This window comes from Chionomys nivalis, chromosome 8 (assembly GCF_950005125.1).
Source record: "Chionomys nivalis chromosome 8, mChiNiv1.1, whole genome shotgun sequence".
Taxonomy (NCBI): domain Eukaryota; kingdom Metazoa; phylum Chordata; class Mammalia; order Rodentia; family Cricetidae; genus Chionomys; species Chionomys nivalis.
In genome coordinates, this window is record NC_080093.1 from 1300317 (window position 1) to 1321164 (window position 20848).

The following is a 20848-nucleotide window of genomic DNA, read 5'->3' on the forward strand; positions in this document are numbered from 1 at the left end:
GGCAAAATCCTGAATTCATGGCAGTCCTATTGCAGGCTGCATTTACCCTCTACCGGTTTCAAGGTTGCAAGGTGGCAGTTTTCAGTTTTTCCTAGATATGAGTAAATACACCTTTGAAAAATATTTTTTGTATTTGTTTGAGAATATTCCTCTTTAAGCAAACTACTTTTTGTAATCAGAAAACCTTTCAACATTGTTTATGTTAGTTAATATTCTTGTTTATTATTTCCTTTGAAGTTCTAAATGTGTGTGTTAATATATCAATTTAAGAATTGTATGCCTAAAATTAGAAAATTTACATGGTTCTCAAATACTGAGTAAAATCTGGAGCCAAGGCTGAGCTGTATTAATTATTTTTATTCTTTCCCAGAGTGTAGTTTATGGTACATAGGTCTATTAAGATGTTTTCCTGTTCAGCAACCTGATGCTGAATTTTGGGTAAAAATACTCCTGAAAAGAAGATAGGAAAGCCTTACTAAGGGCAGAACTTCATTTCTAGGAAGTGTAGATCGGGGTGAAGGAGATAAGGAATATGTGTGTATATTGTTCATTCTGACTGTAAAGTCTTGAACAGTATTCTGAAATACTAGGTAATCTTGCAAGACTAAAATGATTCCTATCATGGTATTTAGACCACTTATAATGGAATCTTTTTGGCATGTCATTTAGCTTCCTTATTTTAAGGTAAATGTTAAAATATTAACTACATTAACAAGTATTATTGGTTCAGTATTAAATATAACCCCCACACCACATGTGAATGATTTTTACTTATTTTTTTAAAAAAAGAAAAAAATCTTTTTTCATTTTACATTCCAATTCCAATTCCTACTCCTCCCCTCCTCCCATTTCCTCCACTTCCCCACTCCCACCCCTGTGAATGATTTTTAAATGTGTGCTATCACTTGTAATTTTAAAAAATATTGTATTTATATATAATTTGATTAAAGTTAGAGAGTCTTAATGGATGTCACTATGTTAAATTCATTAAAAGAAAGCAGGAGCATAAAGCCGGCACCCTGTAAGTAAAATAGCTCGTTCAGTTTAATTTCATAATCCCATGATTCTCAGATTTTCCAGTAAATATTTTGTTAGTAAAATAAAATCACAGTAGTTGGAATTTATTATTTTAAAATGCAGTTCAGGGAAAAAAATCAGTGAATGGATAGAAGAATTCTGGAGCTGAAGGGAGTTGGAGATGCTTCATCAGATGAGGGGTGTGAGACTCAGCCTGATTCCTGCCTCGTTTTTATATATTATTACTTGTGCTAAAGTACAAAGGTTAGTTTATTTCTAACAAAGTAAAAATATCTCTATAATTTGTCTTGTTTTTACTATAGAACAATTCATAATACAATGTATATTTTATGAGAATATAATTAATAAATTTGTAATATACCTCTAAACATCTGGTACCAATATTCTGTGTTACAGGCTTAATTGACCCAAGAGGGAAGGTCACAGCTAACACTTAGCTCCAGAATTAATCTTACAGGATTTAAGAGCAACATTTGAAATGTTAGTACATGAGTAATTTAATTCAGAAAGTTTCGATTTTTTTGTATTTGCTAATGGAAAATAAAATGAGTTGTTTAAAGTATTTATTTCAGAATTTAAACTCACTTTTCTTAAATATTATGTTTATTGACTTATGTTTAAAATAAATTTATAATAAAATTCAGTATCTAGTAAAGGATTTGATTTTCCTGTTTGAGGTCTTGGTAATTATTTTTTAAATGGTACTATTTTAAGTTAACATTTATTAAATGTTAAAAAGTTATTGGCATATTTTATCATGGTTTTATAGAGGCTGTTAAGGCTTTTGTAGCATCCAAATTCATGCTTTCATTATTTCAGTAGCTCCGGAAGTAGCCTCTGTTCACTCAATCTTACCCACGGTTGCCGTGTTAGTTTTCTAGATCATTGCCTCAAAGATATTTCTGCTTACAGTTGACCATAGCAGAAAAGCTAAGAAGTGATTCGTTTCTACTTAGAAACCTTAAGTGGTTTCTCATTTTCTGTAGGAAAATGCTATCAGTCCTCAAGGGTGACGCTGCCCGGGCTGGATGGTGCCGTGGGCATCACCCCCCACCCCCTACTTGTTTTCTGGCCACACCTCTCTGGCCAGCAGCAGGCCACTGGACCTGAGACTGTTTGCTAGTTGTCCACGCTCATCACACTGCCCATTTCTCCTGGACAGTGTGGAGCGTCCTGCAAGCTGTCACTACCCGAGCCCTAAGGCCTGGGGTATGTGAGAGACTGTAGCCTAAAGTGTGCACGTCCAGAAAGAAGGGTGTCACTCTCACTTCCGCTGGGGTCTTGCGGTGGGAGCATATGGTGAAAAGCCGGCCTTGGCTTCAACTGAAAAGTTCCGATGCTGAAGATGGGGGAGACACAAACTTGCTGTGGGAACAGAAGTCATTCTGACTCCCCAGTGGGACAGATTCTCTGAGTCCTGCCTTAGGAACAAGAAAACTTAGAGGGATAGAACTGTGTTTTCAAGGCATAAATGTGTTGCTTTGTGTCTAGACATTTACGTAGTGACGATCTAAATCCCAGGACCTTGGGATCCAGGGAGTAGTGCAGGCCCATCTTTGTTCTCACAACACTGTAAGAATAAAAAAAGTTAAAGCAAGACCCTCTTTTGGTTATATTTATGCTTTTGCTTGTCCCCCCCCCCATTATTGGCCACTAGAATATCGTTAGATTAGTGAATAAGTGGGAAGAGAGGGTGTGCATCTGTCCTGGCTGTAGCTGAGCTCTGAGCGTCCTGATAACAGGCATCAAACAACTGGATGCTGTTTATGAGAACTGGAACAACCATTACTCGGGGAGAAAAAGCTCACTTGCTGGCCAGCTAAGACAGAAGTTATACCCGTGGACCATGATCATTGATTTAGTTCCAGGTGCCTTCATCATTTTTCAACAAATTAGAGAATCAGACTCGTATTTCTGTATCTCATAACCATCATCAATAAAATGTACAGACGAAACTGTGAATCTGAATTTAGTGGACTGTTTCTTTGAGCACAGCATCTGGATATGTAGTGTCTATAAATACAGGGTCTATCTGTGTGGTGTCTCGTGTGTAGTGTCTGTATGCGTACTGTTTATAAATACAGGGTCTATCTATCTGTGTGGTGTCTGTATGTGTACTGTCTATAAATACAGTGTCTATATGTATGGTGTCTGTATATAATGTCTATATGTACAGTGTCTATATGTGTGATGTCTCTAGGTGTTGGGTCTGTATGTAATGTCTATAAATACAGTGTCTATCTGTGTGGGGTCTGTATGTAATGTCTATATGTACAGTGTCTATATGTGTGCTGTCTCTAGGTGTTGGGTCTGTACGTAATGTCTATAAATACAGTGTCTATATGTGTGGTGTCTATAAATACAGTGTCTATATGTGTGATGTCTCTATTGCAGTTTCTATAACTTCTTGGTAGTTCTTTGGTTAGATACCTACAGATGTTTAGTTTTAACTTATTTTCATTACATTGGTTAACTTATAGTCTGAAATTATAGAGCATGTCCCATCCATTTCCTCTAGCATGCTGGGGATGGAGCCTAGGGCCTTCTGGAAGCTAAGCAAGTGCTCTGCCACCGAGCCACACCCTCAGTACTCAAGTTGTGGTTTAGTCCTTACTGGGATTTTAAGAAGGAGCTTCATGTGCAGAGTCAAACCAGACTTTTCGTCTCTCTGCCCTCCTTCCTGTCTGGATAGCTGGCACCTGGCAACTGGCACCCTGCTTCTTTCTATGGCTGGAGAGAAGCTTTATCAGCCTCAGCAAAACCAGAGATGAAATTCTGACTTAACTCTTAATGTCGGTCACTGGGTCCTGCCTGCTAAAGGACGTCTGCATTTCATTCCAGGACAGCAATCCTTTCGATGCCACGGCTGGGTACCGGAGTCTGACCTACGAGGAGGTGCTGCAGGAGCTGGTGAAGCACAAAGAACTTCTTCGGAGGAAGGACACCCACATCCGGGAGCTGGAGGACTACATTGACAACCTCCTGGTCAGGGTGATGGAGGAGACGCCCAGCATCCTGCGAGTGCCCTACGAGCCATCCAGGAAAGCTGGCAAGTTCTCCAATAGCTAGTGGAGCCACAGGACAGTATTTATAGTTGAGAAGAGAGAGTGAGAGAGAACAGGAAGGAAGAAAGGGAGTGTGTTATTGGAAGAGACCACAGTGTCAGGTTTCACCTCCTCTCCTCCATCATTGGGAAGAAGTGTTGATCCTGTACGTTTTCACAGGTATCATCTAGAGTGACCTTTGGAGGGCATAAAGTGCTCTGAGTCCTGACACTGAAAACGGGCCATGCCCTGGTGAGTGAGCATCATTCGGGTGCTGGTTCTGGACCCCGGTCTGCCATAGGCCTGGAGCCATCTTCAACAGCCCATGAGCTATTCCTCAGGAACAGATTCCATAAAGCAGAACTGATACTATTGCTGGATTCTTAGGAGTCAGTCTAGACACAGTTAGTGTCAGGAGCACTGCTCATTATGAACACTACTAAAAAAAGCAAGTTCCTCCTATATATGACTATGTGTGTTCAAGTGTCTCTGTGTATACAGTACATGCATATACCTCATATACACGTGTGTTTTTAAGACATTGAAAAACAAGTGGTTGCCCTAAGGTTAGGATACCAATCTCATAGTTTAAAATGTGCTTTTGCAGTATACATCCAGGATTGCTTGTTACCAGGACCGCTCCACCTCAGTGGAGAAGCTGCTTCAATCCACTCCCAATTCTCTGAATCCTAATTTTGAAGGGATTCATTCACTACATCCAATTCCAGCCTCCAACATTAACCGCCACGCCCACCCCAAAGCCCTGTGCCCAAAAACGTGTCGAGTCTTTTCAAGTAATGGCAAAGTTTAGGGCTCTTTATTCTTTCCACAGAAGCAGTGTTCTCCTGGTATTTGAGTTTATGGAAGTGTAAGCAGGAGATGGGCTAGTACAATTTGCTCTACTGTAGATCATCGCAAAGACAACAGCAAAGTCGTATCTGAAAGGGAGCTGAGGGTGGGGAGCTGATAACTAACCCAAGGCAGCAGTGAGTTCTAGGATGAAGGGCTTGGTTTCAGTTTCATCAGTAGTAGAACAGGTGGTTGCCTTTGAGCCCTGACCAAAGACTCACTGCCTAGTGAGTGTTGAGAGCAGCCCTCACCATCATCACAGCAGGGGCACCCCACGGCCACCTTGAGGAATAGATTTGTCACCAAATTATGGGGTCTTTGTTTAAGCCCACCTGCCTAGAATGGCAGTTCCTCTGTGGATTCGCTTTATGTATTTGTAGAAAATTATTCTCAAATTTAAAATGAAAAGCTATGAGATAAGATTATTGCTGATCTTCTGCTGGTATTTCAGCCTTTCAGCTCTAAACACTCTGAAACAGGCTGTCTTTCTGAATTGAGAGTGAAAGATTGCTTGCACATAGAGACGGATGCGGAGAATGTTCCAAACCCCGTAGTGAACTGCATTTTTCTGATACTGTCTCTAGTGAGACTTCAATGAAAGTTAAATGACAGCAGAGATTATAGTTTTGCTGATTTTCATATTTTTAGTCACAAAATCCCTTGTTATCTGTATTTTCTGAGTTTCTTTGGTTTTCTAGAAAACATGGGTTTTGAAGTGAATTATTTCCCAAATACAAGCTTAGATACTTTTCTAAATTTAAAACAGAGAAGGAAAAATGGCTTTTTAAAACCAAGTTTCCTTCCACTTATAATTAAAGTGATTCTATAGTAAATGTCAAAGTCTAGGGAGGATTTGATTTTCCCATGTGAGGTCTCGGTAAATTATTATTTTTAAATGGTGCCATTTAAAATTAACATTTATTAGATGTTACCAAATTCTTAAAATTCTTAGCATATTTTCAGCATGGCATTGCTGAGACTCTTCAACTTTTTAAGTCACCCAGATCTGTGTTTTCAGTGCTGTGACAGATATCTGCAGGTGCAATGACATGCACTAGCCAAATGTGTCCTTTCTAGAGTGAGCCTGAGCTGTCTGTCGGTTTTATCCTAAGAATAAGTTTTACATAAATCTCATCTGGAAAGCATGATTCAAATGCTGCGGCTCCTTTTCATGAGAAGTAAGTTACAAGGCACAGTTTTTGCCTTCATAAGAACTCGTGTACGTGGACTTATCTGCCCTTAGTGACTGGCCAGGCTGAACGGGTGTGCCTCTTCAGAATCTGAAATGAAGCTTTGTCCATTGGCAGTCTTATAGGCAGTGAGGTTTATCTGAGACACAATTATTGTTCCTAAATTAAAAACAAAAGTCTAAGACAAATAAAAAGTATCCATTTACGCTCTGTAAAATGTTATTCACTTGTGAACTTAATGTTTTTGTCATCAATCAACATAGCAAACATAGAAGTAAAGCAAATGAACATGGCGTGCGGCCGTGCCTGAGTGTAAGTGGGAGCCACACACTACACTGAGAAGCCGAGAAGGCGATTGGTTACTTTCCAAATGGCACGCGGAACTTTCTAGTGGTTTATTTTTGTATTAATTTGTAGTGGAAATAAAATGTATGTTTCAGTAAACAGTGCATGCACAATAGATTTTTTTAAAGGAAATTTTATTTCTACTTGTAGTCTAAAAATACATGCTCAAAACCACTTCTACTGAAAGGAAGATTTTTTAAAATCACAGAATCAACACTTCCCTCAAGCCTGATTTAAGCTAACACACTCTGTTACATAATTCAACTATTTTTTACAATAGTATTTTACGATCCGTCTCTTCCCAGTTCTAACCTCAGCTTGACAGTATTGCACATCACCTGGCTGCTGGGCCTTCGGTGTCGTTCCTCGAACACCAAGGTCCTTGCTCAGACTTGTACATAAGATGCCGTGTAACCCATTAGTGGTAGTGTTGGGAGCATTGCCTTTGCTGCTGTCGTCTGCATTGACCCTAGTTTTTCCCTCTTCCCATGAACATAGTATTATTCATAGATTATACATAACTACGTGTATTGCTTTTGGCAGTAAATCAAGATCTAGTTGTAATTTTCCAGCTGTGAAAATGTCACCTTGTATTTAAAAGGGTTTCATGAGTGGAAACCTAAGTAAATAAGCTCATTAGTGACAGACCTGCTTTTTCATGTCCCTGTTACCATCTCCCCACTCCTGCTGCATCCTACTTCCCACCCCCATGTGAGTGCTTACTCTTGAACAAGGAGTCTTAAACAAAAAGTAAGAAGGCAGACTTGCTGTCAGTAAGTATCTGTAGTAACTGTTACACTAAAGCTTTTATTTTACTGGATAGCTTTATTTCCCCTAAAAAATAAAAGCAGCTTACCTTAGATTGGGAAAGCAGGCCAAACTCTTTGCCATCTGTGTGTTCATCTTTCCCAAAGGTGCAGTAGGTGTCATGCGCATGTGTGGGTGAGGTGTGAGCATGCCCAGTCACTTGATCTGCTCAGCAGAGGGCAAGACTACACTGGGAGCTCGCAGTGGTATGGAGAGGGTCTGTCAGTGCATACTGAAAGCCCCCATTTTCACAGATTTGTAACTTTAATAATGCAGATGCTGTCCTTGGAAGTATTTAATATGCAATAGGTAGCACCTTCACTAATTAATCTGCATACGAAGGGCTTCCTGATGTATTTAATAAGATGTGCAGAAGCTCTTCAAGCATTAAACTAAAGTTGACATTTTATTTCATTTACTTTTCTCTGTCAAAAAAAAAAAATCAACCCTTACAATGAAATTGAAATCTGCTACTTAATGGTACATTTGGGCTTTTTAATTTCTGGAGCTTCTAGATTGTATGTATTGTGAGGAATAAAAAATGCTGCAGATCTAGAAATGTATGTTCTTAGCAAGTATTTGAATGATGTAAGCATTGTTTATAATTGAAGAGTATTACCCCTACCTTCTTAAGTAAATGCTTAGTAATTCATATACATTTTTGCAGGTACAAAAGTATATAAACATTGTATAATGTGACGGTTGTATAATTTATGTAATCTGGTGCATGAGTCAGAATTTTTATATATGACAATTGATTTGTTATAGTTGATTAAAGTGTTTAAACTTAATCCAGTAATCAGAATATCTTATTGTACATAAAGCTGTCCCTATCATGCATTTCTAAAGGCTTCTTCATTGTCTCTTAATAATGAGACAGGTTGTGTTCAATAGGGCCTCTAGAACTGTCTGCAGGGAATGTGTTTCTGAGCAGTTAGGTAGAAGTCAAATACAAGCACCTTTTCTTTTTACTCTCTCTCTCTCTCTCTCTCTCTCTCTCTCTCTCTCTCTCTCTCTCTCTCTCTCTTTGTGTGTGTGTGTAGAGAATATACATAGGTCCTTCCCTTCTCTCCACAGGGGCATGTTGATATTACAGATACTTACACTACTGTACCCAGCTTTTACATGGAATCTGGGGATCAGACTCAGCTATGAGGTTCTCATAGCAATCATTTTATCCTCGAGCAATGCTGACATTCAGGCCGAGGCCATGGCAAGAGCTCTCTCTCTCTGTCACTTCATTCATTCTTCACAGCCCAGGCAAAGAAGACCCAAGGCTCCAGAGGAAATTGTAGTCAAGGAAAAGTAAGTTGGGTTGGCAAAAACTCATCCTGGACTGATGGCTGAGGCCACACATGCCCACGGCTATTATCATGACCATCTAAGAGCATACGTGTCCATCTGAGGTTCCATCTGAGAGAGACTGGTTCTTACACCTGCAAATGCACATGTGTGTCTGAACATGTAGATTGCGGTGCATTCAGCACTTGTGTGGCTCTGGATTCTGAGATATGGATCATGTGTATTCCTAGGTGTCATTGGGTCCCTATAGAACGAGAGCTGTCTCTACAAAGAGGTGTACCTTCTTACTCTATAGTAGTTCTTAGTGTTTGCACAGTCTAACCTGCCCCTTCTCTGAGATGGTGTTTTCTCTAGTCTGTTTCCATGCTAGCCAGCTCTAGCCTAGTCTTAACTCTCAGTCTGCAGAGACAAAGGCATTTGAGGGCAGTTTGGAAGCTGAAAGTCAGTGGCATGAAGTGGTCATTTTTCAGGGTAGTTTTTGACTCAGTTCCTGTCTCAGAAATGATATATTCAGATGGGCTTGTGATCCAAAAGCATCACATTTTACGCTTTCCTCAAAGAGTCTTGAATAACACATGTTCACACTTCTTTTTGTGGATATACACTTGCTTACAATTACTATTTGAACCCAAAGTGCTCCATATTCTCATATTTCTTATACACTAAAGTTTCATGCTTGAATGTCTAATGGTTTTATCACTTGGTAATCCCACCGTATGCCAGGATTCATGGCAAAAAAGCACAACAGATTGTAAATTTCTTAGGTGTTTTCAACTCTACTGTGTGGTGGTCAAATTCAAGACAATGTCTGAATAATACTATTAATACCAAAGTTGGTGAATTTTTTAAAAGAAATGAACATAGCAAATATTATAGCTGCTGCAAAGCCACTTGAATTCTGCTGTACCCTCATTAATAGTGGGAGCTGGGGAGATGGCTCAGTAGGAAAATGTGCTTGGTGCGCAAGCATGAGGATTTGAGTTCAAATCCCCGGTGGGTGCTGATGTAAGTATGGCCACACACAGGCTTAGGCTGGTGGGGTGGGCGGCGGCAAAAGGATTGCTGGAGCTTGCTGGCTACCAGCCTCACTCTGTGTTCAGTGAGAAGCCTGTCTCCAGGGAATGGACTTTAAAGTGAAGGAGCAGGACACCCAGTGTCTTCTGGCCTTTTACACATACAGAGAGAGTATTACTGCACACACGTGTGCAAATGCCATTTAACTTACCTGATTTGAAGTAAAATACTGCCATCAAAATGAACTAGAATTTTGCTTCTGAGAGTATGTACTTCAGTGATAGTTTCAGAGGACGCTTCAGTCCCATACAGTAGCCATAAGAAATCACTGTATTCTGAAGCCAAGAGGGAGGCTGCGGTGAGGGTTCACTGGGAATGTTCTGAGGCCATCCTTTGGCCTTGAAATGCTGATCTGAGTACTGTGACTCACTGTGGGATTATGGACCTCAAATAGTGGCAAATAGCCCCTATGAGCTTTTGTCTTTCCTATGAATTAAGAGGAAATAGAGCAAATTTAATATCGTGGGTAAATTCATGGAATAATCTTGTAAAAAACTAATCTGTGTGTGTGTGTGTGTGTCCCCAGCCATGTATGTATCCATATGCCCATACGTGAATGGGTCTAGACCAGAGGTTGACATTAGGAGTCTTCTCCAGTTCCCTTCCACCTTATGTTTTGAGACATGGTCTCTCAGTCATCCGGGAGCTCACCAGCTCAGCTATACCAGTTGACTGACATGCCTCAGAGACATTCCTGTTTCTGCTGCCTCAGTGATGGGTGTAGTTGTTTTTAACTCTGACTCTTTTGGCTTTCTATTCTTTGGGAGCGCTTCATGCAGCTTCCAAATAAATCACACTGAAGATTTTCTCTTACTTACAAATACCCAGCCTTAGCTTGACTTATTTCTAGCCAGCATTTCTTAAATTATCCTGTCTATCTTTTGCATCTGTTGCTGGTTGTCTAGCTGGGTGACTGGCCCCTGATCTCCTCATATCCTTCTTCTTTGCTTGCTCCTTGATCTTCTCTTCTCAGATTTCTCCTCATTTTTATCCTCTCTGTCCACCAACCCCACCTATCCTTTCTCCTGCCTTCCTATTGGCCATTCAGCTCTTTATTAGACAAATCAGGTGTTTTAGACAGGCAAAGTAACACAGCTTCACAGATTTAAACAAACACAACATAAGAAAATGCAGCACATCTTTGTGATAAGTATTTTGAAAATCCCTGGTTTCTCTACTGATGCAATAAGCCAAATTCAGTTAAATTAATAAAAACCAGGGGGAAGAAAGTAGGAGAGAAATCACATGGCAGGTCTATGGGTTGGTCTGAAATACCATATAGGCATGGTCTTGAGCATCTCAAGGGGAGGAGCCAACACTTGGCAGGCTTTCTCTGGGGAGGGGTCTGAAGAGAAAGAGTTGGGGCTGAAGCAGAGCTTCCACCTAAATACTTTATATCATTAAACTAATGTTCCACAACATAAATAAATGTAACACATCTTAAAATAATATTCTACAACAGTTGGGATTATAGATACAGGCCTTGCACCCAGGTTTTCTACTTGGTGACTGGGAATTGAACTCATGCTTGTGTGACAAACACATTTCCGACTGAGCTATCTACTTAACCCTGGAAATTGAAGTTTGCTCAGCCATGAGAGACACCTGGATTCACCCTTTCCAGCAGGAGTAGTTCTAATGAGCCCACCCACATGGGCACATAACTTGATGAGCTGTAACCTATCAAGACAACTTCTGGAATATATCAGATTGATACGCACCTGAGTCCAGTTTGACCTCCACTAAACCACGAGAACTTCCAGACGACTGCAGTCTCCTATCCCAGAATCACCTTGAGCACTGAGTTCCTTTTTAAACGTTTCCGCTTATTTTATTTTATGTATAAATGTTTCATCCACACTCATGTATGTACACCACTGCACGCAGTGCCATGGAGCCTAGCAGATCGCATAGATTCCGGAATTGCAGTTACAGATGACTGATAATCCTGTGAGTGCTGTGAACAGAATCCAGGTCCTCCGCAAGAACAAGTACTCTCAACTCCTGAGCCTTCTCTCGGAACTGCTTTTAATCCTTGTGTTCTGGTGCCCAGACCAGATTAATCACAATTTTGTTTTGAAGTGTCTACTCCTGCTAGTCTCATAGTAGCCAGTGACACACTTGTGGGTGTGCCAAACACATTCCCTTATCAAAAACTGTAGAAGACCACATTATTATGCCATATGCTAACTTGTCACTGGCTATTCCAGACCCATCACCGCACTGAGGTATTATTCATATTATTTTATGTTTCCCTCCAATTATTTTATCAGTATTACCAAAGCCACTATACTCGTTTATTACTTTCCACCCAAGATAATTTGCAATTCTATCTCCCCTTGACTCCCCTAGATTGACCATTTTGTCATCAAATCGACTTGCCCTGAGGTCTTCCTGCTCGTGGAGAGACTCGATACATTGAGTCAAAGTCACCCAAGTTGTTACCCTGGTTTTGTGTTTCCATTTCCAAGAGACTTCATGAGCTTCCATATCTTTGCAAGTCTAAGTGGCAAATTTACCAAACTTTTAGTATTTTCACATGTATATTACACCATTCATTTATTTCATCATTTCTAATTGTGTATAGTTTCAAAGTTTTAGCTTCCTGGAACTAACATTTAGAATCCCACACTTCGTTCATCTCTAGCAAAGTCAAATCTTATATGCTTATTTGCATTTGATATGATTCTTTTGAAGTTCACTGTGGTGATTTGAATAGGAATGGCCCCATAAATTATGTGTTTGAACGCTTAGTCCATAGGGAGTAGAACTTGTAGGAGGGATGGCCTTGTTGGAGGAAGTTTGTCACTGTGGGGGTGGTTTTGAGGTTTAAATTCTCATATTCTGAAGCTGTGCCCAGTGTGAGACACAGTTCACTTCCTGCTGCCTGCAAACCAAGATGTAGGACTCTTCAGCTCCTTCTCTAGCACCATGTCTGCCTGCAAGCCACCATGTCCCACCATAGTGATAATAGATTAAACCTCTGAAACTATAAGCCAACCCCAATTAAATGTCTGCCATTTATAAGAATTGCCATGGTCATGGTGTCTCTTCACAGCAATAGAAATCCAAACTAAGACACTGAAAATTCCTGGCAAGGGATTTTGAGTTTCATCCTTGGATTTCTAAAATGAACACCTACCATGGGGTCCATATTTAAATACTTGTTGGACGAATGACAGTTATTAAGATCTCTATGATTTCTAAAGAGTCTGTTTTAAAATAGTTTTGTTATAATAGAGCAACCTCTGAAATGAGTAAAAATAAGAGGCTGTGGGGATTCACACAAGACAAATGATTGGTATAAAACATTGTCAGAGTGAACTGCCAACAGGCAGACATACTCAAATCAGACTCCACGTCCCAGGATACCAAGCTTTGATGGGCATATGTCCTCAGCTTTTTAGTCATCCCATTATTGTGGCAAGCACTTATTCTAGCTGAGTAGAGGCCTGTGTGTCTGTACTTCCTGCTCCCTGACATTTCTGAACAGAAGGAGAGTCCTGTTCACCTTTGCTACCATGCTCAAAGGTCGCATGTTACATCCCCAGTACTCAATAAATGTATGCTTGAGAAGGGAAAGGAGGCAAGGATAAGAGGCTAGAGAAAACAGCCAGTCAAGTGCTTGAATATGATGCAACAAGTAAAAACCAAGAGATTACTCAAAATATTTAGTATACGTTGATAAGGGGAAGGGAAAAGGCCACAGAAAAGTGTATTGACAGTGAACCTATGATTTTACCGGCTAGGGCCTCCTAGAAGAATAGAAGAAACTGGTAGAGGGATTTCTTAAAAAAGTGGCTCGCCCTTTGGATGAAGACATTAACTTTCCCGTACCCCTTTGAATTGTTTCAGGGTTTTCTTTTTTACATATCCAAATACTAGTTTCAGAATTAAATAAAGTAGATTTCTTGACCAATTTCTAGGCAATTTCACTATTATCTGGCTGTAAATATATAATATTATCATACATCCATATTCTGTGTATAATGTGTATAATATTATCTGGCTTCAGAAGTATATATGTATGTTCTGTATATAATGCAGAATCTATTTGCAAAACCACTGTAGTACAGAAGTAAGAAACTCACATGTGGCCAAGAATCTAGAGTCCAGCATGGTGTGGTGGCACTGGTTGCCGTCTCAGTACTTTGGAGGTAAAGGACAGCCTGGGCTATCTAACACCTCCAACTCAAAATGTGCGAGCAAGAAAAAGGACAGCAAAAGCAGAAGTTGGGCGTCTTTGTTGTCATGTGGTATCCAGGACATGGCTTCTCTGGCCAAGGCACGGAATGCTGTGTGTCAGGTTCTTCATAAAGACATGTGCTGATGCCCTTCTTGTGGGAGGACCATAGTGCGGAGTCCTGCTCCTCCAGGGTTCTCAGATAAACACCCCATGGAACCAGGACAGGAATTTCTTCTGTCTTTTCCTATGTGTTGGGCAGCAACTTTCTACAGTTTGCTTTCTTTACCATATTGTTTTCCTTGCCTTGCATCAAATTCAATGACCAGTATGTGACTAGGTGACTATTAACTGATTTAACTATCTGCTTATAACCAAAATAATTTGTAAATTGACACCAAGACAAGCACGTATATTTTAAAAACAAACAAACAAGATTCATGCACTCATAGACAAGTGAGGTGCAGCTTCTCCCTGAAAACACAGTATCTCCTAGGTAATTTTTTAAACTAGAGATATTTAATTTTAATCTATCAAAAGGAAATTTTCAAATTAAAACAGAACCAGAATAAGGTGGATCCCATCTTCAAGAAAGTCTGTGAGGGGAGGCAAACAATAAATATTCAATAAAGTGTTCCAAACTAAAATAGGCCACAGAGGCATACATAAATGCATTATGCAGATATCTCTGGATTTTGGATTCAAAGTGGGTAATAGAGTTTTGGTGGGTAGCTGAAAATTGAATATGAACTACTTAATGAGTGAAATGAATGAAAATTTCCTAGCTATGTTCATAGTTATGTAATGCAGTGACCTTGTTCTTAGAAACAGGGTGTGTCAGAGTATCCACCAGTGAAAACTGTTGCTGTATATGCAATTGATAATTCAAATGGCTCTAAAAATGAATGTGGAACTCAAACAAAAGAAGCAAAATGTCCTCTCTTTGCAGTCGTGGTGAAAAGAATTCTTGAGGACAGAAGGTATTCCTAGTCTCATTCTTCTGTGAGTCTACCATTTGCAAAATACAGAAATGAGAAAAGAGAAAATCTAATTTGATCTACACAAAGTCCCAAGGTTATTCAATGGATGCTTAAGGCAAACAAAATATAAAACACCGGTTCTCAACCTGCTGGTCGTGACCCCTTGATGTCAACCCTTCACAGGGGTCACACATCAGATACCGTACATATCAGATATCCACATTATGGTTCATAACAGGAGCAAAATTACAGTTATGAGGTAGTAACAAAAATAATTTTATTGTTGGGCAACACCACAACATGAGGAACTGTATTAAAGAGTTGCAGCGTTAGGAAGGTTAAGAACCACTGATCTTGAAGAAGAGAAAGACTCATTAGGCTGGGTTCAGTGCTCTATCATCCCCCCGGCTTGGCATTTACCCCATATTATATCCAGGGCCCAATGCTTCAGAGTTTCCTAGGCCTTGAGACCTCTGTCAGCACCTGCTGTCTTCTCCATCCTTTCCTCCCTCCCAGCTTCTATTTCCACCCTTCATTTGCCATAACCCCCTCCTTGCCTCCCCATCCTGCTTCTTCACAAGTTCCCCCAGGGATTGCTCCCATCAGGGGTCCCAGATGACTTGTTTTGCTCAACCTTTGCCCCTGATCTACAGCTTTCACTCCCCAGGTGTCTCTGCTCTCAGGCTTCAAGCCTCCCTCCCCCACCTAATTAAACCCAAGTGGTGCCACCTGGCCTTTTCCTTCCTTCTTGGGTCTCTTGGTCTCCTTCATGGATTTTTTTTTTGTCAGTATCTCTGCCCTTGCCTGCCCTCCTGTCTCTGAAGGTGCCTGTGGGTCCACAGGTGTCCAGGGCTCAGCTGTCACTACAGTGGCTGATGGCCCTTGAAGCAAGCAGGAAGACCTATCTGAGAAGGCCCCTGCTCCTCCAGGCGCTGGCTCTTCACAAATGCCGTGACAGGTAGGTGGCTTGTCTGTGACCTTCTCTACTGAGGCTACTATCTTGCCACCCCATCCATCCCCAATCTTTCTTTGACTCTTCATAGTCTAACTTTAGAGTTGATCTCAAAACCAACCCCTATCATTCCTCCTGAACCCCAGGAATTGCCAAACAACCCACACAGATTATTACTACGGAGAATGTGATTCTTGTTCTTTGTTCAATCTAGTAGGGAAGAAAAAGCTCAGGGATTGGTTCTTGCCTGGCTTTCCCAGATAGAAACTATAACCTGCCCAGTGAAGCTGAACAGGAAACTAGTGATTCTAGCTGCAAATATATATTCTGGCACAGAAAGTGTCCTGACACGCTGATCTTCCCTGCGACATGCTACAGTTGTCCCTTGATGTCTCTAGGAAATCATTGCCAGGATTCCCGTGTACCGAAATGTGCAGATGCTTGTGTCCCTGATGTCCAACACTATAGCAGTTTGCATAAGCAGTCTACAGACACTGCCCATTCAACCCGCCACAGAGCACTGGACATACATATCAGCTGCTGCTGTCATGTGTATGGCTGCTGTCCTACAATATATAGGGAATATTGACAAGAGAAAACATCTAGACGTGTTCAGTACAGATAACGAATATTTTCAACCCAAAGTTGGTTCAATTCACGGAGCAGAAGTAGGAAAGGGGAGGAATGTGTATTCAGCTGATTACAGAACATGATCCCCCCTCTAGTCAGGTCACTGGGTGACATCCCCACTACCTTCTGTTTTTTAATCTTGAATGTTCTCTATACTTTTATAGAGTTTGAGAAGCAGAGGAAAATAAAGACGGAGGACTACATATATAAATTTGATTTGATTACTGAACTTTTTTGCATCTATTTCTTCATTTGATAGAAAGAGGAAGTGATTTGATGTTATAAAGTCTCCCACAGCCCTAAAACACCACAGTTGCAAAGTGGTCTAGGATTTTATACTGTTCACCTGCATTTTTTAAAAAAATACCTTTCAGGGACTGGAGATGTAGCTTACTTGGCAGTGTTTGCCTAGGATACAAGAAGTCCTCTGTTCAACCCCCAGCATTACACATGCCCAGTGTAGTGGTGCATGCCAGTGCTTGAGAGGTGGAGGCAAGAGGATCAGAAGTTTGAGGTCATTCTCGACTGCATAACTAGGTAGAAGCCATCAGGATCATGACACTCTGCCTCTAAATCAAAATCATCAGTTTCAAAACAGGTGGTTCCATGTTTACCAATTCTAGCAGTTTGGTTTTGGCTATGAAAGCTGAGCTGAACCCAAGACTCCACTAATGTCAAAAGCTCTGGGTGAAAATCAAAGAGCAGCAGCTGGCAGGACACCTGCCGTGCAGGAGCACCCAGCGTCCCCCCCACATCACCTCTCTGAGGAGCCTTGTGCTTGACACCCCAGGACACCCTGCCTGCTGTCTGCCTTCTGCACTACAGAGCCACACTGGGTTTCATCACCTGTTAAGTGTTTGATGATGGTACCTTTGATGTGAGCCTGGATCGCCAAATCAAAGTGATGGTTTGTTTCGTGTTTGTCACACATCCCGGTGATTCTGAAGCCAACACAGGAGAGGAGGCACATTACAAGAGGGACTTCTCTCTCTAGCCAATTAAGGTCATTCAAGAAGTTTCCCAATTTAAATAGTTGCCCAAGCAGAGAATGACTGAGTCTCCCCAGCAACAATTTACTAAGAAGGCACATCAAATCATTGTGAACAGAACGAAAATGCATACATAAAAGGTATGAGCCAGCAATTACTTGGACAATAACAGTTTACATAGAAGGCACACTTGAGACCTGGTGCTAAGCTGCGTGATGAATACTAATGTTAGTTAGAAGTGTATTCACCCTCAGGTTTTACTTTGGTTATCCCACCAAGAAGAGATTTGAGAATTAACCCTAGTGAGGCACAAATACCATCGTAAGACATGATTTTGAAACCGTGTCCTTCTCTGACATTTTAATTCCACGACTGTATTTCCATTGAAGGGCATCAGTTTCCTCTCTATTTTTCAGCAAAGAAAGCCCTGGGGACGGTCCTGCTCTGCCCAGACTCAGGAGTTGTACCTCACTGGATTGGCAGGATGGGAACCTTGCCTCTGAAGCACTTGGTCCTCCTTGAGGGGAGCATTTCTGCATTCTGGGATGTTCTAGCGACAGTGTGAGTGTGCTGGGTAACCTCTCTTTGGGTAAGGGCTTTGCTAGTTGGCTAGAACTGTGAATGACTGGGGACCAGTTCAGTTTCATCTAAGGTAGGACGAAGGATGGAGAAGCCTACTTCCAAGGGATGAGGTATCAACACCCAGTCATATATATAGTTTTACCTCTAATAAAATAGGTATCTTTCTTCAACCCAGTTGATCCTACATGCCTCCCAGGGTGGGAAGAATGGGCTGTTATTAAATGTGACTACAAAAATGTCGTAAGAGTAAGTAATCAACATTGACTTCCAAGAAGCCCTGTTCATTCCGTTCCTTCGAAAGGAGACCATCTGTGGAAAAGGGAACACGCAATATAGTCAACTGCAATAAATGTTATTAATTTTAATTGCACACAGGATTCTTTGATGTCTTTAGTATTATTCTGCCTTACAAATGAATAGCACTACCTCTCTGGTATAAGTTTGGGGAAAGCTATTTTAGTCCACTTAGTATTACTGTCAGGCAGTGGGCTTTACCAGCACACAGAACAAATTTGATTGTGTTTATATTTAAGCTTTCTTAACAAGGAAAACAGGAGGATTAGCTTCAATAAAAACAGGAGCAGCATTCTGAATGTGTTTTAACAAGTTTTCCTCGACCAAAAAAAAAAAAAAAAGAAAGAAAAAAAGACAAAACATAGACCTATAGCATATCATTTTCAACTACACTAGAAAACAAACAAACAAACAAAAAAACCCAAAGGTTCCCCTAAAGAATTTGGACCATGCTCAAGGCGAGTTACAGCTGGATCCTATTATAGAAATCAATCTTTTCTCACCAATGCATCGTAAGACCATTTATATCTATGAAGCTTTTCAGTAAATTCATTCAATCAAAAGCAGTTTTAGATGCTTTGGTAAATATTAGATTACACATAATATACTTGTAATGTCAGCAGGGAAGAGAGGATGAGACCCACCCAGACCATTCTTCAGAGTGGCGGCTGCGCTCCCCCCCAGCCCCAGGCATGTCTCTGTGTAGATTGATGGGAGTTACTTTAGTGCACTAATGCTGACAAATTTACTTATCATTCATGATAATCACCCCTGTTGCTTTAGGGAGAAATATTTTTAAGTGCCTAAGTATTGGAGGATTAATTATGGTATGCTGAAAAGGAAGAAAGAACTTTGGGGTGACAGGCCAATGTTTGTCAAGACTCTGGTCCAGATAATCTTTTTTATTCTCTTATAAAGAGTAGCTTGTCTATATCGTTGCTGGTCTGGTCTCAAACTGGAGCATTGATAGTTTCTTTTTTAAAAAAACATTGGCTAGAGAGATGGTTCCGTAGGTGAAGTGCTTGAGTTCAGGTCCCCAACACCCAGGTGTAAAGCTATGCATGGCCATGAGTATCTCTAGCCCCTGCATTGAAGAAACAGAGACAGGATCCTCTCCTGAACTTGATGCCGAGTCAGCCTAGCCAGAATGGCAAGTTGCAGGTTCAGTGAAGAGACGCTATCTCATAAAATAAGGTGCACAGGGATTGAGGAAGACATAATGAAGGCAGCCTGTAGCCTCCACAGTCCCACTTATTCCACACTCACATTATCATGTACTTATGCTTAAACCACCACACACGCACGCACGCACGCGCACGCGTGCTCACACAGCCACACGGGAAAAGTCATTTGGAAAACTTCACTCTGCCAACTATGCTTTACATGTCTCATCATGTAGCTCTTGTTTCTGCTGTCCCCACGCAGGGAGTGTACCCTAACGGTTAGAACAGTGAGCCGAATAAAGACCTACCGTGGACAGAAAGACTGGACTCCCCCTTCCTTCCTCAGCAGTCTCCAGGTGGAAGTCATGAGATTCAGCAGCATGATCTCTCTGGGCACCTCTGGGAAGGAGCCGATGCTGGCTCTGCCTTTTGGTGTAACGGTCATTATTCAGGTTTTGAAGGTCTCAGGATCAATCCAGCACATTCTTAAGATCTGAGGATTCCAAGAAAAATGACTGTGATAATCTATAGCACAAATAATAAAAACTCAGAGGCAGATATTGGGGTTCAACATGAAGATCAGAAAAGCAAAGCAGCCAGCCAATTTCTCTTACCTCTACCTCAGACAGAAATGGGCAATCCTGCCTCCATGAATTCTCAGACTGAGACTGAATGTCAGACCTGTCTCTTCCTGTCTTCTATTCCTCCCTAGTGCTGGGATTAGAGGTGTGCACCACCACTGCCCGACCTCTGTGGCTAACGAGTGTTGCTGCTGGGATTAAAGGTGTGTGCCACCACTGCCTTGCCTATATGGCTGACTAGTGTGGATCTTCAGGCAAGCTTTATTTATTCAAACACAAATACTCTACCACCATCATAATCCAGGAGGTACTAGGTTAGATTTGTAGCATGAAAGCCTGGTGATACCCAGTGTTGGCGAGGTGTAGGAGTCTAGGCACATTGTTCAACTCTGGGGAGCATGGGTACAGTGAGTGCACAGTGATCAGCATAGTGAAATGCCTTACAGCTTGGCAACTGTGTCTTTCAAGATGTATCCATGGGGATTCTCTGACAGTTTCCAAGAAGGCTGCTATGGCAGAGTTCACTGCAACAGAGGTTTTCACGAGGGTGGTGAAACACAGAGCACATGTACCATAAATGCTTTGCCCCACTTGAGAGTCCCAGGATAGATGCGCATATAATAAGACGGACTGGTGAGAAAACATAAATGTGACTCTTTCCCAGCATCTGTATAACAGCACTGCATATGTAAATGAACAATAACATTGAACAAAATCCTGCGTTTTTCTAGAACACATCACATTGAAAGATTAGCCAGGCCAACCACAGTGGTTGCATAGGATGGGAGTGAGAAAGGGTGGGTAGAAGGAGGACACCAGAAGATAAATAAGTATGCAATTTAATA

General features: G+C 41.1%; 1 protein-coding gene across 3 annotated transcripts in view; it reads left to right on the plus strand.

Moving 5' to 3' along the window:
- The window catches only part of Rab11fip2 (RAB11 family interacting protein 2), a 38336-nt gene extending 30278 nt beyond the window's left edge, over positions 1 to 8058 (plus strand). For 2 of the 3 annotated variants that reach the window (XM_057778348.1, XM_057778349.1), the window contains one exon: positions 3880 to 8058. In XM_057778348.1, the coding sequence (XP_057634331.1) occupies positions 3880 to 4107 (228 nt within the window). In that variant the 3' untranslated portion in view covers positions 4108 to 8058. The remainder of the gene's footprint in view (positions 1 to 3879) is intronic. The other variant, XM_057778350.1, reaches the window with a different exon arrangement.
- Positions 8059 to 20848: the final 12790 nt, after the last annotated feature.